At 42.5% G+C, this 23,502-nt stretch overlaps 1 protein-coding gene across 8 annotated transcripts in view; it reads right to left on the bottom strand.

Moving 5' to 3' along the window:
- The window catches only part of LOC139756517 (6-phosphofructo-2-kinase/fructose-2,6-bisphosphatase-like), a 444,091-nt gene that overhangs the window by 326,034 nt on the left and 94,555 nt on the right, over positions 1-23,502 (bottom strand). For all 8 annotated transcript variants that reach the window (XM_071675982.1, XM_071675987.1, XM_071675988.1 and 5 more), the window contains one exon: positions 22,853-22,978. In XM_071675982.1, the coding sequence (XP_071532083.1) occupies positions 22,853-22,978 (126 nt within the window). The remainder of the gene's footprint in view (positions 1-22,852; positions 22,979-23,502) is intronic.

The following is a 23,502-nucleotide window of genomic DNA, read 5'->3' as shown; positions in this document are numbered from 1 at the left end:
TAAATGCAAAAGGTGAGAGCATATGAAGAGAGGGGAGTTGGTGAGGAATGGGAGGTATTTAGGGAAGCAATGATGGCATGTGCAAGATATGCTTGTGACATGTGAAAGGTGAGGGGTGGGCAGATTAAAAAGAGTAACAAGTACTGGGATGAAGAAGTAAAGGTGTTAGTAAAGGAGAAAAGAGAAGTGTTTGGGCAGTACTTACAAGGAAAGAGTACAAATGATTGGGAGATGTATAAGAAAAAGAGGCAAGGGGCCAAGAGGAAGGTGCAGGGGTTGAAAAAGAAGGCAAATGAGAGTTGGGGTGAGAGAGTATCATTAAGCTTTAGGAATAAAAATATGGTTTGGAAGGAAGTAAATAATGTGTGAATGACAAGAGAACAAATGGAGCCATTGGTGAAGGGAGCAAAATCGGAAGAGATAATAGGTATTCATGGAGTGAGTGTTTTGAAGGATTGTTAAATGTGTTTGATGACTGAGTGGCATATGTAAGGCGTTTTGGTTGGGGTCGTATGCAAAGTGAGAGAGTCTGAGAGAATGTTTAGTGAAAAGAGAGGAATGGTGAAAGATTTGTGGAAGATAAAATCTGGCAAGGCAGTGGGATTAGATGGTATTGCAGCTAAATCAATTAAAAAAGGGGGACTTTGTTGTTGATTGGCTGGTAAGGATATTCAATGCATGTTTGGATTACAGTGAAATGTTTGAGGAATGGGGGACTGCATGTACAGTGCCACCGTATAAAGGCAAAGGGGATGAAGATGAGTGTTTACACTACATAGGCATAAGTTTGTTGAGAATACCTGGAAAATTATTTGGGAGGGTACTGATTGAGTGGGTGAAGGCATGTACAGAGCAGCAGTATAGTTTCAGAACTTGTAAAAGATGTCTGGATCAAGTGTTTGCTTTCAAGTATATGTGTAAGAAATATTTAGAAAAATTGATGGATTTGTATGTGGCATTTATGGATCTGGCAAATGCATATGATGGGGTTGAAAGAGCTGCTTTTGGAAGGTCTTAAGAATATATGGTGAGAGAGGTAAGCTGTTAAAAGTGGAGAAATTTTTATGAAGGGTGCAAGGCGTGTGTATGAATATAAAGAGAGGAGAGTGATTGCTTCCCAGTGAAGGTTGGTCTACAGCAAAGGTGTATGACGTCACCTTGGGTGCTTAATTTGTCTATGGATGGGGTGGTGAGGGAGGAAAATGCATGAGTTTTGAAGAGAAGGGTAAGTATGCAATATGTTGGGATTGAAAGAGCCTAGGAAGTGAGTTCTTTGCAGATGATACAGCACTGGTGGCTGATTTGAGTGAGAAATTGGTGACTAAGTTTGGAAATGTGTGTAAAAAGAGAAAGTTGAGAATTAATGTGAATAAAAGCAAGGTTCAGCAGGGTGGAGGGACAAGTAGCTGGGATGCAAGTTTGAATAGAGAAAAATTGGAGAAAGTGAAATGTTTTAGATATCTGTGAGTGGACTCGAGGGTGGGGACAAAGGTTCTGGAAGCGATGAAGAATCTGTAGGAAGAGAGAATGTTATCTCAAGAGGGCAAAAATGGGTATGATTGATGAAATAGTTCCACATATTACATGGTAGTGAGGAATGGGCTATAGATAGGGTTGTACAGAGGAGGGTGGATGTACTGGTAATGAAATGTTTGAGGACAATATGTGGTGTGAGGTGGTTTGATCAAGTAAGTAATAAAAGGGTAAAAGAGATGTGTGGTAATAAAAAGAGTATGGTTAAGAGATTGGAAGAGAGTGTGTTGAAATGGTTTGGACATAGGGAGAGAATGAGAGACGAAAGGTTGATAAAGAGGATACATGTGTCAGAATTAGAGGGAATACAGGAGAAAGAATATTTCCCATGCATTACTCACGTGTCGCAGAAGGCGACTAAAGGGGATGGGAGGAGAGGGTTAGAAACCCTCCTCTCCTTGTATTTTAACTTTTGAAAAGGAAAACAGAATAAGGAGTCATGCAGGGAGTGCTCATCCTCCTCGAAGGCTCACATAGGGTTGTCTAAATGTGTGTGGATGTAACCAAGATGAGAAAAAAGCAGAGATAGGTAGTATGTTTGAGGAAAAGTACCTGGATGTTTTGGCTCTGAGTGAAAAGAAGCTCAAGGGTAAAGGGGAAGAGTGGTTTGGGAATGTTTTGGGAGTAAAGTCAGGGGTTGGTGAGAGGACAAGAGCAAGGGAAGGAGTAGCACTACTCCTGAAACAGGAGTGGTGGGAGTAGGTGATAGAGTGTAAGAAAGTAAACTCTAGATTGGTATGGGTAAAACTGAAGGTGAATGGAGAGAGATGGGTGATTATTGGTGCATATGCATCTGGGCATGAGAATAAAAATCATGAAAGGCATGTGTTTTGGGAGCAGCTCAGTGAGTGTGTTAGTAGTTTTGATTCATGAGACCGGGTTATAGTGATGGGTGATTTGAATGCAGAGGTGAGTAATGTGGCAGTTGAGGGAATAATTGGTATACATGGGGTCTTAAGTGTTATAAATGGAAATGGTGAAGAACTTGTAGATTTGTGTACTGAAAAAGGACTGGTGATTGGGAATACCTGGTTTAAAAAGAAAGATATACATAAGTACACATATGTAAGTAGGAGAGATGATCAGAGAGCGTGACAGAGAGACTTTTGGATGTTAATGTACTGAGAGGTACAACTTGAGGGATGTCTGGTCATTATCTTGTGGAGGCGAAGGTGAAGATTTGTAGAGGTTTTCAGGAAACAAAAGAGAATGTTGGGGTGAAGAGATTGGTGAGAGCAAGTGAGCTTGGGAAGGAGACTTGTGTGAGGAGGTACCATGAGTGACTGAGTGTAGAATGGAAAAAGGTAAGAACAAAGGATGTAAGGGGAGTGGGGGAGGAATGGGATGTATTTAGGGAAGCAGTGATGGCTTGCACAAAAGATGCTTGTGGCATGAGAATCATGGGAGGAGGGCAGATTAGAAAGGGTAGTGAGTGGTGGGATGAAGAAGTAAGATTATTTGTGAAAGAGAAGAGAGAGGCATTTGGACAATTTTTTTAGGAAAATAATCCAAATGACTGGGGGATGTATAAAAGAAAGAGGAAGGAGGTCAAGAGAACGGTGCAAGAGGTGAAAAAGAGGGCAAATGAGAGTTGGGGTAAGAAAGTATAATTAAATTTCAGGGAGAATAAAAAGATGTTTTGGAAGGAGGTAAATAAAGTGCGTAAGACAAGAGAACAAATGGGAACATTGGTGAAGGGGGCTAATGGGGAAGTAATAACAAGTAGTGGTGATGTGAGAAGAAGATGGAATGAGTATTTTGAAGGTTTGTTGACTGTGTCAGATGATAGAGTGGCAGATATAGGGTGTTTTGGTCAAGGTAGTGTGCGAAGTGAGAGGGTTAGGGAGAATGATTTGGTAAACAGAGAAGAGGTAGTGAAAGCTTTGCGGAAGATGAAAGCTGGTAAGGCAGCGGGTTTGGATGGTATTGCAGTGGAATTTATCAAAAACAGGGATGCATTGTTGTTGAATGGTTGGTAAGGATATTTAATGTATATATGACTCATGGTGAGGTGCCTGAGGATTGGTGGAATGAATGCATAGTGCCACTGTACAAAGGCAAAGGGGATAAAGGTGAATGTTGAAATTACAGAGGTATAAATTTGTTGAGTATTCCTGCTAAATTGTATGGGAGAGTATTGATTGAGAGAGTGAAAGCATGTACATAGCATCAGATAGGGGAAGAGCAGTGTGGTTTCAGAAGTGGTAGAGGATGTGTGGACCAGGTGTTTGCTTTGAAGAATGTATGTGAGAAATACTTAGAAAAGCAAATGGATTTGCATGTGACATTTATGATAGAGTTGATAGAGATGCTCTGTGGAAGGTATCAAGAATATATGGTGTGGGCGGCAAGTTGCTGGAAGCAGTGAAAAGTTTTTATCGAGGATGTAAGGCATGTGTGCGAGCAGGAAGAGAGGAAAGTGATTGGTTCTCGGGTGCATGATGTCTCCATAGTTGTTTGATTTGTTTATGGATGTGGTTGTTAGGGAGGTGAATGCAAGAGTTTTGGAGAGAAGGGCAAGTATGCAGTCTGTTCTGGATGAGAAGGCTTGGGAAGTGAGTCAGTTGTTCGCTGATGATAGAGTGCTGGTGGCTGATTCGGGTGAGAAACTGCAGAAGTTGGTGACTATGTTTGGTGAAGTGTGTGAAAGAAGAAAGCTGCGAGTAAATGTGAATAAAAGCAAGGTTATCATTTGCAGTAGGGTTGAGAGACAAGTCAATTGGGAGGTAAGTTTGAATGGAGAAAAACTACAGGAAGTGAAGTGTTTTACATATCTGGGAGTGGATCTGGCAGCGGATGGAACCATGGAAGCAGAAGTGGGTCACAGGGTGGGGGAGGGGGAGAAAGTTCTGGAAGCATTGAAAAATGTGTGGAAGGCGAGAACACTATCTCGGAAAGCAAAAACGGATGTGTTTGAAGGAATAGTGATTCCAACAATGTTATATGGCTGCGAGGCGTGGGCTATAGATAGAGTTGTGCGGAGGAGGGTGGATGTGTTGGAAATGAGATTTTTGAGGACAATATGTAGCGTGAGGTAGTTTGATCGAGTAAGTAATGAAAGGGTAAGAGAGATGTGTGATAATAAAAAGTGTTATTGAGAGAGCAGAAGAGGGTGTTTTAAAATGGTATGGTCACATGGAGAGAATGAGTGAGGAAAGATTGACAATGAGGATATATGTGTCAAAGGTGGAGGGAACTAGAAGAAGTGGGAGATCAAATTGGAGGTGGAAGGATGGAGTGAAAAAGATTTTGAGCGATCGGGGCCTCAACATGCAAGAGGGTGAAAGGCATGTAAGGAACAGAGTGAATTGGAACAATGTGGTATACCGGGGTTGACGTGCTGTCAATGGATTGAACCAGGGCATGTGAAGTGTCTGGGGTAAATCATGGAAAGTTTTGTGGGGCCTGGATGTGGAAAGGGAGCTGTGGTTTCAGTGCATTATACATGACTGCTAGAGACTGAGTGTGAACGAATGTGGCCTTCATTGTCTTTTCCGAGCGCTACCTCGTGCGCATGTGGGGGGGAGGGGTTTGTCATTTCATGTGTGGCGGGGTGGCGACAGGAATGAATAAAGGCAGCAAGTATGAATTATGTACATGTGTATATATGTATATGTCTGTGTATGTATATATATGTATACGTTGAAATGCATAGGTATGTATATGTGTGTGTGTGTGTGTGTGTGTGTGTGGACGTATATGTATATAAATGTGTATGTGGGTGGATTGGGCCATTCCTTCATCTGTTGCCTTGTGCTACCTCACTAACGCAAAGGACAGCAACAAAGTATAATAAATAATAAATAAAAGAAGTGGGAGACTAAGTTGGAGGGGGAATGACAGAGTGAAAAAGACTTTGAGTGATCAGGGCCTTAAAATGCAGGAAGGAAAAAGGCTTGCACGGAAGAGTGAATTGGAACGATATGGAATACTGGAGTCAACAGGCCATCAATGGGCTGAACTAAGGCATGTGAAGCATCTAAGGTAAACCATGAAAAGGTCTGTGGGCCTGAATGTTTATAGGGAGCTGTGATATTGGTGCATCACACTTTACAGCTATACGATGAATGTGAGAAGATGTGGCCTTTCTTCGTATGTCTCCTTGTGCTACCTTGATGAAACAGGAGGTGGTGATGCTGTTTCCTGTAGGGCAGGGTGTCATCAGGAACGGTCAGAGGTGAGCAAGTAAGAATATGTAGATGTGTATGCATGTATGTATGTGTACATGTATATATACAAATATGCATACCATATCATTCCAATTCTTTCCATTCCATGAACAGGAATGATGTGGTATACTGGGGTCAACATGCTGTTAATGAACTTGGCCAGGGCATGTAAAATGTCCAGGGTAAACCATAGAATGGGCTGTGGGGTTTTGATGTGGATAGAGAAATGTGGTGTAGGTGCATTACACATGACATATAGAGAATGAGTGTATGTGGATGTGGACTTTCTTCATCTGCTTCCTGGTGCTAACTCACTGAGGCAGAGGTGGCGATGCTGTTTCCTGTGGGATGGAGTAGTGCTAGGAATGGATGAAGGCAAGCAAGTACGAATATGTACATGTGTATGAAAGTTTAAAAAGAGATATATACATAAGTATAGGTATGTAAGTAGGAGAGATGGCCAGAGAGCATTATTGAATTACGTGTTAATTGATAGGCGCGTGAAAGAAAGACTTTTGGATGTTAAAGTGCTGAGAGGTGCAACTGGAGGGATGTTTGATCATAATCTTCTGGAGGCAAAGGTAAAGATTTGTAGAGGTTTTCAGAAAAGAAGAGAGAATGTTGGGGTGAAGAGAGTGGTGAGAGTAAGTGAGCTTGGGAAGGAGACTTGTGTGAGGAAGTACCACGAGAGAAAGAGAGCAGAATGGAAAAAGGTGAGAGAGAATGATGTAAGGGGAGTGGGAGAGGAATGGGGTGTATTTAGGGAAGCAGTGATGGCTTGCGCAAAAGATGCTTGAGCATGAGAAGTGTAGGAGGTGGGCAGGTTAGAAAGGATAGTGAGTGGTATGATGAAGAAGTAAGATTACTAGTAAAAGAGAAAAGGAAGGCATTTGGATGATTTTTGCATGGAAATAGTGCAAATGACTAGAAATATTTAGAAGAAAGACAGAGGAGGTCAAGAGAAATGTGCAAGAGGTGAAAAAGAGGGCAAATGAGAGTTGGGGTGAAAGAGTATCATTAAATCTTAGGGAGAATAAGATGTTTTGGAAGTATGTAAATAAAGAGACAAGAGAACAAATGGGAAGATCGGTGAAGGGGGCTAATGGGGAGGTAATAACAAATAGAGGTTATGTGAGGAGATGGAGTGAGTATTTTGAAAGTTAGTTGAACATGTTATATCATAAGAGTGGCAGATATAAGGTGTTTTGGTCGAAGTGGTGTACGAAGTAAGAGGGTTAAAAAGAATAGTTTGGTAGACAGAGAAGAGGTAGTGAAAGCTTTGCGGAAGATGAAAGCAGGCAAGGCAACGGGTTTGGATGGTATTGCAGAGGAATTTATTAAAAAAAGGGGGTGACTATGTTGTTGACTGGTTAGTAAGGATATTCAATGTATGTATGGATGTTAATGTGCTGAGAGGTACAACTTGAGGGATGTCTGATCATTATCTTGTGGAGGCAAAAGTAAAGGTTCCTAGAGGTTTTCAGAAAACAAGAGAGAATGTTGGGGTGAAAAAGTGGTGAGAGTAAGTGAGCTTGGGAAGGAGACTTGTGTGAGGAGGTACCAGGAGAGACTGAGTACAGAATGGAAAAAGGTGAGAACAAAGGATGTAAGGGGAGTGGGGGAGGAATAGGATGTATTTAGGGAAGCAGTGATGGCTTGTGCAAAAGATGCTTGTGGCATTAGAAGAGCGGGAGGTGGGCAGATTAGAAAGGGTAGTGAGTGGTGGGATGAAGAAGTAAGATCATTAGTGAAAGAGAAGAGAGAGGTATTGGGATGATTTTTGCAGGGAAATAATGCAAATGACTGAGAGATGTATTAAAGAAAGAGGCAGGAGGTCAAGAGAAAGGTGCAAGAGGTGAAAAAGAGGTCAAATGAGAGATGGGGTGAGAGAGTATCATTGAATTTTAGGGAGAATAAAAAGATGTTTTGGAAGGAGGTAAATAAAGTGCGTAAGACGAGGGAACAAATGGGAACTTCAGTGAAGGGGGATAATGGGGAGGTGATAACAAGTAGTGGTGATGTAAGGAGATGGAATAAGTATTTTGAAGGTTTTTTGAATGTGTTTGATGATACAGTGGCAGATATAGGGTGTTTTGGTTGAGGTGGTGTGCAAAGTGAAAGGGTCAGGGAAAATGATTTGGTAAACAGAGAAGAGGTAGTAAAAGCTTTGTAGAAGATGAAAGCCAGCAAGACAGCAGGTTTGGATGGTACTGCAGTGGAATTTATTAAAAAAGGGGGTGACTGTATTGCTGATTGGTAGGTAAGGTTATTTAATGTATGTATGACACATGGTGAGGTGCCTGAGGATTGGCAGAATGCTTGCATAGTGCTATTGTACAAAGGCGAAGGGGTTAAAGTGAGTGATCAAATTACAGAGATATAAGTTTGTTGAGTATTCCTGGGAAATTATATGAGAGGGTGAAGGCATGTACAGAGCATCAGATTGGGGAAGACCAGTGTGGTTTCAGAAGTGATAGAGGATGTGTGGATCAGGTGTTTGCTTTGAAGAATGTATGTGAGAAATACTTAGAAAAGCAAATGGATTTCTATGTACCATTTATGGATCTGGAGAAGGCATATGGTAAAGTTGATAGAGATGCTCTGTGGAAGGTATCAAGAATATATGGTGTCGGAGGCAAGTTGTTAGAAGCAGTGAAAAGTTTTTATCGAGGATGTAAGGCATGTGTCCGTTTAGGAAGAGTGGAAAGTGATTGGTTCTCAGTGAATGTAGGTTTGTGGTAGGGGTGTGTGATGTCTCCATGGTTGTTTAATTTGTTTATGGATGGGGTTGTTAGGGAGGTGAATGCAAAAGTTTTGGAAAGAGGGGCAAGTATGCAGTCTGTTGTGGATGAGAGAGTTTGGGAAGTGAGTCAGTTGTTGTTCGCTGATGATACAACGCTGGTGGCTGATTCATGTGAGAAACTGCAGAAGCTGGAGACTGAGTTTGGTAAAGTGTTCGAAAGAAGAAAGCTGAGAGTAAATGTGAATAAGAGTAAGGTTATTAGGTACAGTAGGGTTGAGGGTCAAGTCAACTGGGAAGAAAGTTTCAATGGAGAAAAACTGGAGGAAGTGAAGTGTTTTAGATATATGGGAGTGGATTTGGCAGCGGATGGAATCATGGAAGCGGGAGTGAATCATAGGGTGGGGGAGAGGGCGAAAATTCTGGAAGCATTGAAGAATGTGTGCAAGTCGAGAACATTAACTCGGAAAGCAAAAATGGGTATGTTTGAAGGAATAGTGGTTCCAACAATGTTATATGGTTGCAAGGCGTGGGCTATGGATAGAGTTGTGCACAGGAGGGTGGATGTGCTAGAAATAAGATGTTTGAGGTCAATATATGGTGTAAGGTGGTTTGATCGAGTAAGTAACGATAGGGTAAGAGAGATGTGTGGTAAGAAAAACTGTGGTTGAGAGAGCAGAGGAGGGTGTTTTGAAATGGTTTGGTCACATGGAGGGAATGAGTGAGGAAAGATTGACCAAGGGATATATGTGTCAGAGGTGGAGGGAACAAGGAGAAGTGGGAGACCAAATTGGAGGTGGAAAGATGGAGTGAAAAAGATTTTGAGTGATCGGGGCCTGAACATGCAGGAGGGTGAAAGGCATGCAAGGAATAGAGTGAATTGGAACGTTGTGGTATACCGGGGTCGATGTGCTGTCAATGGATTAAACCAGGGAATGTGAAGTGTCTGGGGTAAACCATGGAAAGTTCTGTGGGGCCTGGATGTGGAAAGGGAGCTGTGGTTTCAGTGCATTATTACATGACAGCTAGAAACTGAGTGTGAACGAATGTGGCCTTTGTTGTCTTTTCCTAGCGCTACCTCGCACACATGGGGGGACGGGGTTGTTATTTCATGCGTGGCGAGGTGGCGATGGGAATGAATAAAGGCAGACAGTATGAATTATGTACATGTGTATTTATGTATATAACTGTGAGTGTATATATATATGTTTACGTTGAGATGTATAGGTAAGTGCATTTGCGTGTGTGGACGTGTATGTATATACATGTGTATGTGGGTGGGTTGGGCCATTCTTTCGTCTGTTTCCTTGTGCTACCTCGCTAACGCGGGAGACAGCGACAAAGCAAAATAAATAAATAAATGATGAATCATGGTGAAGTAACTGAAGATTGGCAGACTGCATACATAGTGCCAGTGTACAAAGGCAAAGGGGATAAAGGTGAGTGTTCAAATTACAGAGGTTATAAGTTTGTTGAGTTTTCCTGGGAAGTTATATGGGAGGGTATTGATTGAGAGGGTCAAGCCATGTACAGAGCATCAGATTGGGGAAGAGCAGCATGGTTTCAGAAGTGGTAGAGGATGTGTGGATCAGGTGTTTGCTTTAAAGAATATATGTGAGAAATATTTAAAAAAACAGATGGATTTGTATGTAGCATTTATGGATCTGGAGAAGGCATATGATAAAGTTGATAGAGATGCTCTATGGAAGGTATTAAGAGTATATGGTGTAGGAGGCAGGTTCCTACAAGTAGTGAAAAATTTTTATCGAGGATGTAAGGCATGTGTACGAGTAGAAAGAGAGGAAAGAGAATGGTTCCCAGTGAATGTCGGCTTGCAGTAAGAGTGCGTGATGTCTCCATGGTTGTTTAATTTGTTTATGGATAGGGTTGTTAGGGAGGTGAATGCAAGAGTTTTGCAGAGAGGGGCAAGTTTGCAGTCTGTTGTGGATGAGAGGGCTTGAGAAGTGAGTCAGTTGTTGTTCGCTGATGAAACAGTGCTGGTGGCTGATTCGGGTAAGAAACTGCAGAACCTGGTGACTGAGTTTGGTAAAGTGTGTGATAAAAGAAATCTGAGAGTAAATGTGAATACATTAAGAGCAAGGTTATTAGGTACAGTAGGGTTGAGGGACAAGTCAATTGTGAGGTAAGTTTGAATGGAGAAAAACTGGAGGAAGTGAAGTATTTAGATATCTAGGAGTGGACTTGGCAGCAAATGGAACCAGGAAAGCAGAAGTGAGTCACAGGGTAGAGGATGTGCCAAAGGATCTGGGAGCGTTAAAGAATGTGTAGAAGGCGAGAACATTATCTCGGAAAGAAAAAATGTGTATGTTTGAAGGAATAGTGGCTCCAACAAAGTTAAATGAGTGCGAGGCGTGGGATATAGACAGGGTTGTGTGGAGGACACTGTATGTGTTCATAATGAGATGTTTGAGGACATTATGTGGTGTGAGGAAGTAATGAAAGGGCAAGAGAGATGTGTGGTAATAAAAAGTGTGGTTGAGAGAGCAGAAGAGGGTTTACTGAAATGGTTTAGTCACATTGAGAGAATGAATAAGGAAAGATTGACAAAGAGGATATGTGTGTCAGAGGTGGAGGGAACGAGGAGAAGTGGGAGTCCATACTGGCGGTGGAAGGATGGAGTGAAAAACATTTTGAGTGATCGGGGCCTGAACATGCAGAAGGGTGAAAGGCATGCAAGAAATAGAGGGAATTGGAATGATGTGGTATACTGGGGTCGACGTGATATCAGTTGATTGAACCAGGGCATGTGAAGCGTCTGGGGTAAACCATGGAATGTCTTTTTGGCCTGTATGTACAAAGAATGCTGTGGTTTCGGTGCATTATACATGACAGCTAGAGAATGAGTGTGAACAAATGTGGCCTTTGTTGTCTTTTCCTAGCGCTATCTCACGCGTATGCGGAGGGAGGGTGGTGTCATTTCTTGTGTGGTGGGAAGGCGACGGGAATGAAAAAAGGAAGTAAGTATCATTTCTGTATAAGTGAATATATGTATATGTCTGTGTGCGTATATATATGAATATGCTGAGATGTATAGGTATGTATATTTGCGTGTGTAGACATGTATGTATATACATGTGTATGTGGGTGGGTTGGGCCATTCTTTCGTCTGTTTCCATGCGCTACCTTGCTAACACTTTTGGACGATTTTTGCAGGGAAATAATGCAAATGAGTGGGAGATGTATAAAAGAAAGAGGCAGGAGGTCAAGAGAAAGGTGCAAGAGGTGAAAAAGAGGGCAAATGAGAGTTGGGGTGAGAAAGTATCATTATATTTTAGGGATTGTATGTAGCATTTATGGATCTGGAGAAGGCATATGATAGAGTTGATAGAGATGCTCTGTGGAAGGTATTAAGAATATATGGTGTGGGAGGAAAGTTGTTAGAAGCAGTGAAAAGTTTTTATCGAGGATGTAAGGCATGTGTACGTGTAGGAAGAGAGGAAAGTGATTGGTTCTCAGTGAATGTAGGTTTGTGGCAGGGGTGTGTGATGTCTCCATGGTTGTTTAATTTGTTTATGGATGGGGTTGTTAGGGAGGTGAATGCAAGAGTTTTGGAAAGAGGGGCAAGTATGAAGTCTGTTGGGGATGAGAGAGCTTGGGAAGTGAGTCAGTTGTTGTTCGCTGATGATACAGCGCTGGTGGCTGATTCATGTGAGAAACTGCAGAAGGTGGTGACTGAGTTTGGTAAAGTGTGTGGAAGAAGAAAGTTAAGAGTAAATGTGAAAAAGAGCAAGGTTATTAGGTACAGTAGGGTTGAGGGTCAAGTCAATTGGGAGGTGAGTTTGAATGGAGAAAAACTGGAGGAAGTGAAGTGTTTTAGATATCTGGGAGTGGATCTGGCAGCGGATGGAACCATGGAAGCGGAAGTGGATCATAGGGTGGGGGAGGGGGCAGAAATTCTGGGAGCCTTGAAGAATGTGTGGAAGTCGAGAACATTATCTCGGAAAGCAAAAATGGGTATGTTTGAAGGAATAGTGGTTCCAACAATGTTGTATGGTTGCGAGGCGTGGGCTATGGATAGAGTTGTGCGCAGGAGGATGGATGTGCTGGAAATGAGATGTTTGAGGACAATGTGTGGTGTGAGGTGGTTTGATCGAGTGAGTAACGTAAGGGTAAGAGAGATGTGTGGAAATAAAAAAAGCGTGGTTGAGAGAGCAGAAGAGGGTGTTTTGAAGTGGTTTGGGCACATGGAGAGAATGAGTGAGGAAAGATTGACCAAGAGGATATATGTGTCGGAGGTGGAGGGAACAAGGAGAAAAGGGAGACCAAATTGGAGGTGGAAAGATGGGGTGAAAAAGATTTTGTGTGATCGGGGCCTGAACATGCAGGAGGGTGAAAGGAGGGCAAGGAATAGAGTGAATTGGAGCGATGTGGTATACCGGGGTTGACGTGCTGTCAGCGGATTGAATTAAGGCATGTGAAGCGTCTGGGGTAAACCATGGAAAGCTGTCTAGGTATGTATATTTGCGTGTGTCGACGTATGTATATACATGTGTATGGGGGGGGGTTGGGCCATTTCTTTCATCTGTTTCCTTGCACTACGTCGCAAACGCGGGAGACAGCGACAAAGTATAAAAAAAAAAAAAGATGTTTTGAATGGAGGTAAATAAAATGCATAAGACAATGGAGCAAATGGGAACTTCAGTGAAGGGGGCTAATGGGGAGGTGATAACAAGTAGTGGTGATGTGAGAAGGAGATGGAGTGAGTATTTTGAAGGTTTGTTGAATGTGTTTGATGAAAGAGTGGCAGATATAGGGTGTTTTGGTAGAGGTGGTGTCCAAAGTGAGAGGGTTAGGGAGGATGATTTGGTAAACAGAGAAGAGGTAGTAAAAGCTTTGCAGAAGATGAAAGCCGGCAAGGCAGCGGGTTTGGATGGCATTGCAGGGAAATTTACTAAAAAAGGGGGTGACTGTATTGTTGACTGGTTGGTAAGGTTATTCAATGTATGTATGATTCATGGTGAGGTGCCTGAGGATTGGCGGAATGCTTGCATAGTGCCATTGTACAAAGGCAAAGGGGATAAGAGTGAGTGCTCAAATTACAGAGGTATCAGTCTGTTGAGTGTTCCTGGTAAATTATATGGGAGGGTATTGATTGAGAGATGTGTGGAAATAAAAAGAGCGTGGTTGAGAGAGCAGAAGAGGGTGTTTTGAAATGGTTTGGGCACATGGAGAGAATGAGTGAGGAAAGATTGACCAAGAGGATATATGTGTCGGAGGTGGAGGGAACGAGGAGAAGTGGGAGACTAAATTGGAGGTGGAAAGATGTATTGAAAAAGATTTTGAGTGATCGGGGCCTGAACATGCAGGAGGGTGAAAGGCGGGCAAGGAATAGAGTGAATGGGATCGATGTGGTATACCGGGGTTGACGTGCTGTCAGTGGATTGAATCAGGGCATGTGAAGCGTCTGGGGTAAACCATGGAAAGTTGTGTGGGGCCTGGATGTGGAAAGGGAGCTGTGGTTTCGGGCATTATCGCATGACAGTTAGAGACTGAGTGTGAACGAATGTGGCCTTTGTTGTCTTTTCCTAGCGCTACCTCGCACACATGAGGGGGAGGGGGATGGTATTCCATGTGTGGCGAAGTGGCGATGGGAATGAATAAAGGCAGACAGTATGAATTGTGTGCATGGGTATATATGTATGTGTCTGTGTGTGTATACATATGTATACATTGAGATGTATAGGTATGTATATTTGCGTGTGGGGTCGTGTATATATATACATGTGTATGGGGGTGGGTTGGGCCATTTCTTTCGTCTGTTTCCTTGCGCTACCTCGCAAACGCGGGAGACAGCGACAAAGCAAAATAAAAAAAAAAAAATATATTGATTGAGAGGGTGAAGGCATGTACAGAGCATCAGATTGGGGAAGAGCAGTGTGGTTTCAGAAGTGGTAGAGGATGTGTGGATCAGGTGTTTGCTTTGAAGAATGTATGTGAGATATACTCAGAAAAGCAAATGGATTTGTATGTAGCATTTATGGATCTGTAGAAGGCATATGATAGAGTTGACAGAGAGGCTCTGTGGAAGGTACTAGGAGTATATGGTGTGGGAGGCAAGTTGTTAGAAGCAGTAAAAAGTTTTTATCGAGGATGTAAGGCATGTGTATGTGTAGGAAGATAGGAAAGTGATTGGTTCTCAGTGAATGTAGGTTTGCGGCAGGGGTGTGTGATGTCTCCATGGTTGTTTAATTTGTTTATGGATCGGGTTGTTAGGGAGGTGAATGCAAGAGTTTTGGAAAGAGGGGAAAGTATGAAGTCTGTTGGGGATGAGAGAGTTTGGGAAGTGAGTCAGTTGTTGTTCACTAATGATACAGCGCTGGTGGCTGATTCATGTGAGAAATTGCAGAAGCTGGTGACTGAGTTTGGTAAAGTGTGCGAAAGAAGAAAGTTAAGAGTAAATGTGAATAAGAGCAAGGTTATTAGGTACAGTAGGGTTGAGGGTCAAGTCAATTGGGAGGTAAGTTTGAATGGAGAAAAACTGGAGGAAGTAAAGTGTTTTAGATATATGGGAGTGGATTTGGCAGCGGATGGAACCATGGAAGTGGAAGTGAATCATAGTGTGGGGGAGGGGACGAAAATTCTTGGAGCCTTCAAGAATGTTTGGAAGTCGAGAACATTATCTCGGAAAGCAGAAATGAGTATGTTTGAAGGAATAGTGGTTCCAACAATGTTGTATGGTTGCGAGGCGTGGGCTATGGATAGAGTTGTGTGCAGGAGGGTGGATGTGCTGGAAATGAGATGTTTGAGGACAATATGTGGTGTGAGGTGGTTTGATCAAGTAAGCAATGTAAGGGTAAGAGAGATGTATGGAAATAAAAAGAGTGTGGTTGAGAGAGCAGAAGAGGGTGTTTTGAAATGGTTTGGTCACATGGAGAGAATGAGTGAGGAAAGATTGACCAAGAGGATATATGTGTTAGAGGTGGAGGGAACGAAGAGATGTGGGAGACCTGTCTGTCTTTATTCATTCCCATTGCCACCTCGCCACACATGAAATAACACCCCCTCCCCCCTCTTGTGTGCAAGGTTGCGCTAGGAAAAGACAACAAAGGCCACATTCGTTCACACTCAGTCTCTAGTTGTCATGTAATAATGCACTGAAACCACAGCTCCCTTTCCATATCCAGGCCCCACACAACTTTCCATGGTTTACCCCAGACGCTTCACATGCCCTGTTTCAATCCAGTGACAGCACGTCCACCCCGGTATACCACATCATTTCAATTCACTCTATTCCTTGCACACCTTTCACCCTCCTGCATTTTCAGGAACCGATCACAAAATCTTTTTCACTCCATCTTTCCATCTCCAATTTGGTCTCCCAATTCTCCTCGTTCCCTCCACCTCCGACACATATATCCTCTTGGTCAATCTTTCCTCACTCATTCTCTCCATGTGACCAAACCATGTCAAAACAACCTCTTCTGCTCTCTCAACCACACTTTTTATTTCCACACATCTCTCTTACCCTTACATTACTTACTTGATCAAACCACCTCACACCACATATTGTCCTCAAACATCTCATTTCCAGCACATCCACCCTCCTGCGCACAACTCTATCCATAGCCCACGCCTCGCAGCCATACAACTTTGTTGGAAACACTACTCCTTCAAACATACCCATTTTCGCTTTCCGAGATAATGTTCTCGACTTTCACACATTCTTCAACGCTCCCAAAACTTTCGCCCCCTCCCCCACCCTATGATTCACTTCCACTTCCATGGTTCCATCCACTGCCAAATCCACTCCCAGATATCTAAAACAATTCACTTCCTCCAGTTTTTCTCCATTCAAACTTACCTCCCAATTGCCTTGACCCTCAACCCTACTGTACCTAATAACCTTGCTCTTATTCACATTTACTCTCAGCTTTCTTCTTTCACACACTTTACCAAACTCAGTCACCACCTTCTGCAGTTTCTCACATGAATCAGCCACCAGCGCTGTATCATCAGCAAGCAACAACTGACTCACTTCCCAAGCTTTCTCATCCACAACAGACTGCATACTTGCCCCTCTTTCCAAAACTCTTGCATTCACCTCCCTAACAACCCCATCCATAAACAAATTAAACAACTATGGAGACATCACACACCCCTGCCGCAAATCTACATTCACTGACAACCAATCACTTTCCTCTCTTCCTACACATACACATGCCTTACATCCTCAATAAAAACTTTTCACTGCTTCTAACAACTTGCCTCCCACACCATATATTCTTAATACCTTCCACAGAGCATCTCTATCAACTCTATCATATGCCTTCTCCAGATCCATAAATGCTACATATGAATCCATTTGCTTTTCTAAGTATTTCTCACATACATTCTTCAAAGCAAACACCTGATCCACACATCCTCTACCACTTCTGAAACCACACTGCTCTTCCCCAATCTGATGCTCTGTACATGCCTTCATCCTCTCAATCAATACCCTCACATATAATTTACCAGGAATACTCAACAAACTTATACCTCTGTAATTTGAGCACTCACCTTTGTCCCCTTTGCCTTTGTAAAATGGCACTATGCAACCATTCCGCCAATCCTCAGGCACCTCACCATACATACATTAAATAACCTTACCAACCAGTCAACAACACTGTCATCCCCTTTTTTTTATAAATTCCACTGCAATACCATCCAAACCTGCTGCCTTGCTGGCTTTCATCTTCTGCAAAGCTTTTACTACCTCTTCTCTGTTTATCAAATCATTTTCCCTAACCCTCTCACTTTGCACACCACCTCTACCAAAACACCCTATATCTACCACTATCATCAAACACATTCAACAAACCTTCAAAATACTCACACCATCTCCTTCTCACATCACCACTACTTGTTATCACCTCCCCATTAGCCCCCTTGACTGAAGTTCCCATTTGTTCCCTAGTCTTTTTTTTTTTTTTTTTTCTTTTTTTTTATACCTCGTCGCTGTCTCCCGCGGTTGCGAGGTAGCGCAAGGAAACAGACGAAAGAAATGGCCCAACCCCCCCCATACACATGTACATACACACGTCCACACACGCAAATATACATACCTACACAGCTTTCCATGGTTTACCCCAGACGCTTCACATGCCTTGATTCAATCCACCGACAGCACGTCAACCCCTGTATACCACATCGCTCCAATTCACTCTATTCCTTGCCCTCCTTTCACCCTCCTGCATGTTCAGGCCCCGATCACACAAAATCCTTTTCACTCCATCTTTCCACCTCCAATTTGGTCTCCCTCTTCTCCTCGTTCCCTCCACCTCCGACACATATATCCTCTTGGTCAATCTTTCCTCACTCATTCTCTCCATGTGCCCAAACCATTTCAAAACACCCTCTTCTGCTCTCTCAACCACGCTCTTTTTATTTCCACACATCTCTCTTACCCTTACGTTACTTACTCGATCAAACCACCTCACACCACACATTGTCCTCAAACATCTCATTTCCAGCACATCCATCCTCCTGCGCACAACTCTATCCATAGCCCACGCCTCGCAACCATACAACATTGTTGGAACCACTATTCCTTCAAACATACCCATTTTTGCTTTCCGAGATAATGTTCTCGACTTCCACACATTTTTCAAGGCTCCCAAAATTTTCGCCCCCTCCCCCACCCTATGATCCACTTCCACTTCCATGGTTCCATCCACTGACAGATCCACTCCCAGATATCTAAAACACTTCACTTCCTCCAGTTTTTCTCCATTCAAACTCACCTCCCAATTGACTTGACCCTCAACCCTACTGTACCTAATAACCTTGCTCTTATTCACATTTACTCTTAACTTTCTTCTTCCACACACTTTACCAAACTCCGTCACCAGCTTCTGCAGTTTCTCCCATGAATCCGCCACCAGCGCTGTATCATCAGCGAACAACAACTGACTCACTTCCCAAGCTCTCTCATCCCCAACAGACTTCATACTTGCCCCTCTTTCCAAAACTCTTGCATTTACCTCCCTAACAACCCCATCCATAAACAAATTAAACAACCATGGAGACATCACACACCCCTGCCGCAAACCTACATTCACTGAGAACCAATCACTTTCCTCTCTTCCTACACGTACACATGCCTTACATCCTCGATAAAAACTTTTCACTGCTTCTAACAACTTGCCTCCCACACCATATATTCTTAATACCTTCCACAGAGCATCTCTATCAACTCTATCATATGCCTTCTCCAGATCCATAAATGCTACATACAAATCCATTTGCTTTTCTAAGTATTTCTCACATACATTCTTCAAAGCAAACACCTGATCCACACATCCTCTACCACTTCTGAAACCACACTGCTCTTCCCCAATCTGATGCTCTGTACATGCCTTCACCCTCTCAATCAATACCCTCCCATATAATTTACCAGGAATACTCAACAAACTTATACCTCTGTAATTTGAGCACTCACTCTTATCCCCTTTGCCTTTGTACAATGGCACTATGCACGCATTCCGCCAATCCTCAGGCACCTCACCATGAGTCATACATACATTAAATAATCTTACCAACCAGTCAACAATACAGTCACCCCCTTTTTTAATAAATTCCACTGCAATACCATCCAAACCTGCTGCCTTGCCGGCTTTCATCTTCCGCAAAGCTTTTACTACCTCTTCTCTGTTTACCAAATCATTTTCCCTAACCCTCTCACTTTGCACACCACCTCGACCCAAACACCCTATATCTGCCACTCTGTCATCAGACACATTTAACAAACCTTCAAAATACTCATTCCATCTCCTTCTCACATCACCACTACTTGTTATCACCTCCCCATTTACGCTCTTCACTGAAGTTCCCATTTGCTCCCTTGTCTTACGCACCCTATTTACCTCCTTCCAGAACATCTTTTTATTCTCCCTAAAATTTACTGATAGTCTCTCACCCCAACTCTCATTTGCCCTTTTTTTCACCTCTTGCACCTTTCTCTTGACCTCCTGTCTCTTTCTTTTATACTTCTCCCACTCAATTGCATTTTTTCCCTGCAAAAATCGTCCAAATGCCTCTCTCTTCTCTTTCACTAATACTCTTACTTCTTCATCCCACCACTCACTACCCTTTCTAAACAGCCCACCTCCCACTCTTCTCATGCCACAAGCATCTTTTGCGCAATCCATCACTGATTCCCTAAATACATCCCATTCCTCCCCCACTCCCTAGTCTTATGCACTTTTTTTACCTCCTTCCAGAACATCTTTTTATTCTCCCTAAAACTTAATGATACTCTCTCACCCCAACTCTCATTTGCCCACTTTTTCACCTCTTGCACCTTCCTCTTGACCTCCTGCCTCTTTTTTTTATACATCTCCCACTCATTTGCATTATTTCCCTGCAAAAATCATCCAAATGCCTCTCTCTTCTCTTTCACTAATAATCTTGCTTCTTCATCCCACCACTCACTACCCTTTATAATCTGCCCACCTCCCATACTTCTCATGACACAAGCATCTTTTGCGCAAGCCATATCTGCTTCCTTAAATACATCCCATTCCTCCCCCACTCCCCTTACGTCCTTTGTTCTCACTTTTTTCCATTCTGTATTCAGTCCCTTCTGGTACTTCCTCATACAAGTCTCCTTCCCAAGCTCACTTACTCTCACCACTCTCTTCACCCCAACATTCTCTCTTCTTTTCTGAAAAACTCTACAAATCTTCACCTTTGCCTCTACAAGATAATGATCAGACATCCCTCTAGTTGCACCTCTCAGCACATTAACATCCAAAAGTCTCTCTTTCGCACGCCTAGCAATTAACACGTAATCCAATAACGCTCTCTGGCCACCTCTCCTACTTACATATGTATAATTATGTATATCTCGCTTTTTAAACCAGGTATTCCCAATCACCAGTCCTTTTTCAGCACATTAATCTACAAGCTCTTCACCATTTCCATTTACAACACTGAACACCTCATGAACACCAATTATTCCCTCAACTGCCACATTACTCACCTTTGCATTCAAATCACCATCACTATATCCCGGTCTCGTGCATCAAAACTACTAACACACTCACTCAGCTCCTCCCAAAACACTTACCTATCATGATCTTTCTTCTCAAGCCCAGGTGCATATGCACCAATAATCACCCATCTCTCTCCATAAACTTTCAGTTTTACCCATATCAATCTACAGTTTACTTTCTTACACTCTATTACATACTCCCACAACTCCTGTTTCAGGAGTAGTGCTACTCCTTCCCTTGCTCTTGTCCTCTCACTTACCCCTGACTTTACTCCCAAGACATTCCCAAACCACTCTTCCCCTTTACCCTTGAGCTTCGTTTCACTCAGAGCCAAAACATTCATGTTCCTTTCCTCAAACATACTACCTATCTCTCCTTTTTTCTCGTCTTGGTTACATCCACACACAGTTAGATACCCCAATCTGAGCCTTCGAGGAGGATGAGCACTCCCTGCATGACTCCTTGTTTCCCCTTTTAGAAAGTTAAAATACAAGGAGGGGAGGGTTTCCAGCCCCCCGCTCCCGTCCACTTTAGTCGCCTTCTCGACACGCAAGGAATGCGTGGGAAGTATTCTTTCTCCCCTATCCCCAGGGATAAAACACACACACACATTTACATACCTATACATTTCAACGTATACATACTAAGACATCTACATATGCACACATGTACATATCCTTACTTGCTGCCTTTATACATTCCCGTCGCCACCCCACCACACACGAAATAGCATTCCCCCCTCCTCCAGCAAGGAAGCGCCAGGAACAGCCAAAAAAAGGCCACATTCGTTCACACTCAGTCTCCAGCTGTCATGTGTAATGCACCGAAATCACAGCTCCCTTTCCACATCCAGGCCCCACAAAACTTTCCATGGTTTACCCCAGATGCTTCACATGCCCTGGTTCAATCTGCTGATAGCACATCCACCCCGGTATACCACATCATTCCAATTCACTTTTTTCCTTGCATGCCTTTCACCCTTCTGTATGGGCAGGCCCCAATCACTCAAAATATTTTTCAATCCATCCTTCCACCTCCAATTTGGTCTCCCACTTCTCGTTCCCTCCACCTCTGACACATATATCTTCTTTGTCAATCTTTCCTCACTCATTCTCTCCATGTGGCCAAACCACTTCAATGCACCCTCTTCTGATCTCTCAACCACTCTTTTTATTACCACACACCTCTCTTACCCTTTCATTACTTACTCGAGCATACCACCTTACACCACATATTGTCCTCAAACATTTCATTTCCAACACATCCACCCTCCTCCTCACAACCCTATCTGTAGCCCATGCATCGCAACCATATAACATTGTCGGAACCACTATTCCTTCAAACTTACCCATTTTTGCTCTTTGAGATAATGTTCTTGCCTTCCATACATTCTTCAACACTCCTAGAACCTTCACTCCCTACCCCACCCTGTGACTCACTTCCGCTTCCATGGTTGCATCCACTGCTAAGTCCACTCCCAGATATCTAAAACACTTCACTTCCTCCAGTTTTTCTCCATTCAAACTTTCTTCCCTATTAATTTGTCCCTCAACCCTACTGAACCTAATGACCTAGCTCTTATTCACATTTACTCTCAACTTTCTTCTTTCACACACTTCACCAAACTCAGTCATGAAATTCTGCAGTTTCTGACCCGAATTAGCCACCAGCGCTGTATCATCAGCAAACAACAACTAACTCGCTTCCCAAGTCCTCTCATCTGCAACAGACTGCATACTTGCTCCTCTCTCCAAAACTCTTGCATTCACCTCCCTAACAACCCCATCCATGAACAAATTAAACAACAATGGAGACATCACGCACCCCTGCTGCAAACTGACATTCGCTGGGAACCAATCACTTTCCTCTCTTCCTACTCGTACGCATGCCTTACATCCTCGGTAAAAACTTTTCACTGCTTCTCGCAACTTACCTCCCACAACATATACGCTTAAAACCTTCCACAAAGCATCTCTATGAACCCTATCATATGTCTTCTCCAGATCCATAAATGCTACCTACAAATCCATCTGTTGTTCTCAGTATTTCTCACATACATTCTGTGGTTATTTTTTTGTAAACATTTAACATGGTGGTGACATAATTTCTTGATAATTTCTTGTAATTTTGTCTATCTTAGCAGCTACTTTAAACTTAGGAAGAGAACTGCATGCTGAAAAGTATGTGTGGTGTTAGCTTAAAAATGAACTTTGAATTTCAAGTAAAATGGTTCAGGAAAAAAAAAATCACTTTGCACATAAAATCATATGGTACAGAAGAAAGTTCACAATGCACTTACCATTTTCAGGACTCACTTTTGCTATGAAGCATAAGCAAATGTTCTAACACTTTGTTCTTACCTTAATACTAAGGTAATATACAGCATAAAAAGTTTTAGCTGAATTCATTCTTACCTTTTGTCTTAATACCAATCCAATTTAGATATCGTGTCAGCTTCTTCGCCATATATGTTTTCCCTCTTGCTGGCAGACCCACCATGACAATGACATGAGGGGTGTTGACATAGTTGGCACGCTCCCCTAATCATGTAAGAAATTTATGATTAATATCAATACACAAAAATGAGAACCTGCAACAAAGGTATCAATCACTGATACAGTTGTACACATTCAGAGTATATAGAATATAACATCAACATTAAACAGCAGATATTTGGGATATATTAGCTAAAAGATTGAAAAACTGTTAGGTTAGTAACTGCTTTGGCTGGCTGATTCCTATGATTTTCTAATGCTGTAGCATCATTTGAGAGTGTCTGTCACTGATGTGCTAACAGTTTCTTCTCTAATTTGCTAAAGGAAGCCATCAAGGATAAAATAGGCAAGCTTAGATCACTATAAGGGTATTTCCTGAAGCTCCTTGAGCAACTTTACCAGTGGATAATTCAACTTGTCCCAAAGAAGAATAGTAGTTGCACTTATCAAGATTCAAAAACACTGCTATTCTTGATTTGAAAAAAATCTCAACTTTCATTAGAATATCTAATATAGTCCCATAATGAGTCATCTGAGGACTGCTCTAACCCATATCCATGTTTAGTTTC

This window comes from Panulirus ornatus, chromosome 22 (assembly GCF_036320965.1).
Source record: "Panulirus ornatus isolate Po-2019 chromosome 22, ASM3632096v1, whole genome shotgun sequence".
Taxonomy (NCBI): Eukaryota; Metazoa; Arthropoda; class Malacostraca; order Decapoda; family Palinuridae; genus Panulirus; species Panulirus ornatus.
The sequence above is the reverse complement of the archived record's forward strand: the minus strand, read 5'-3'. Positions and strand labels throughout refer to the sequence as shown.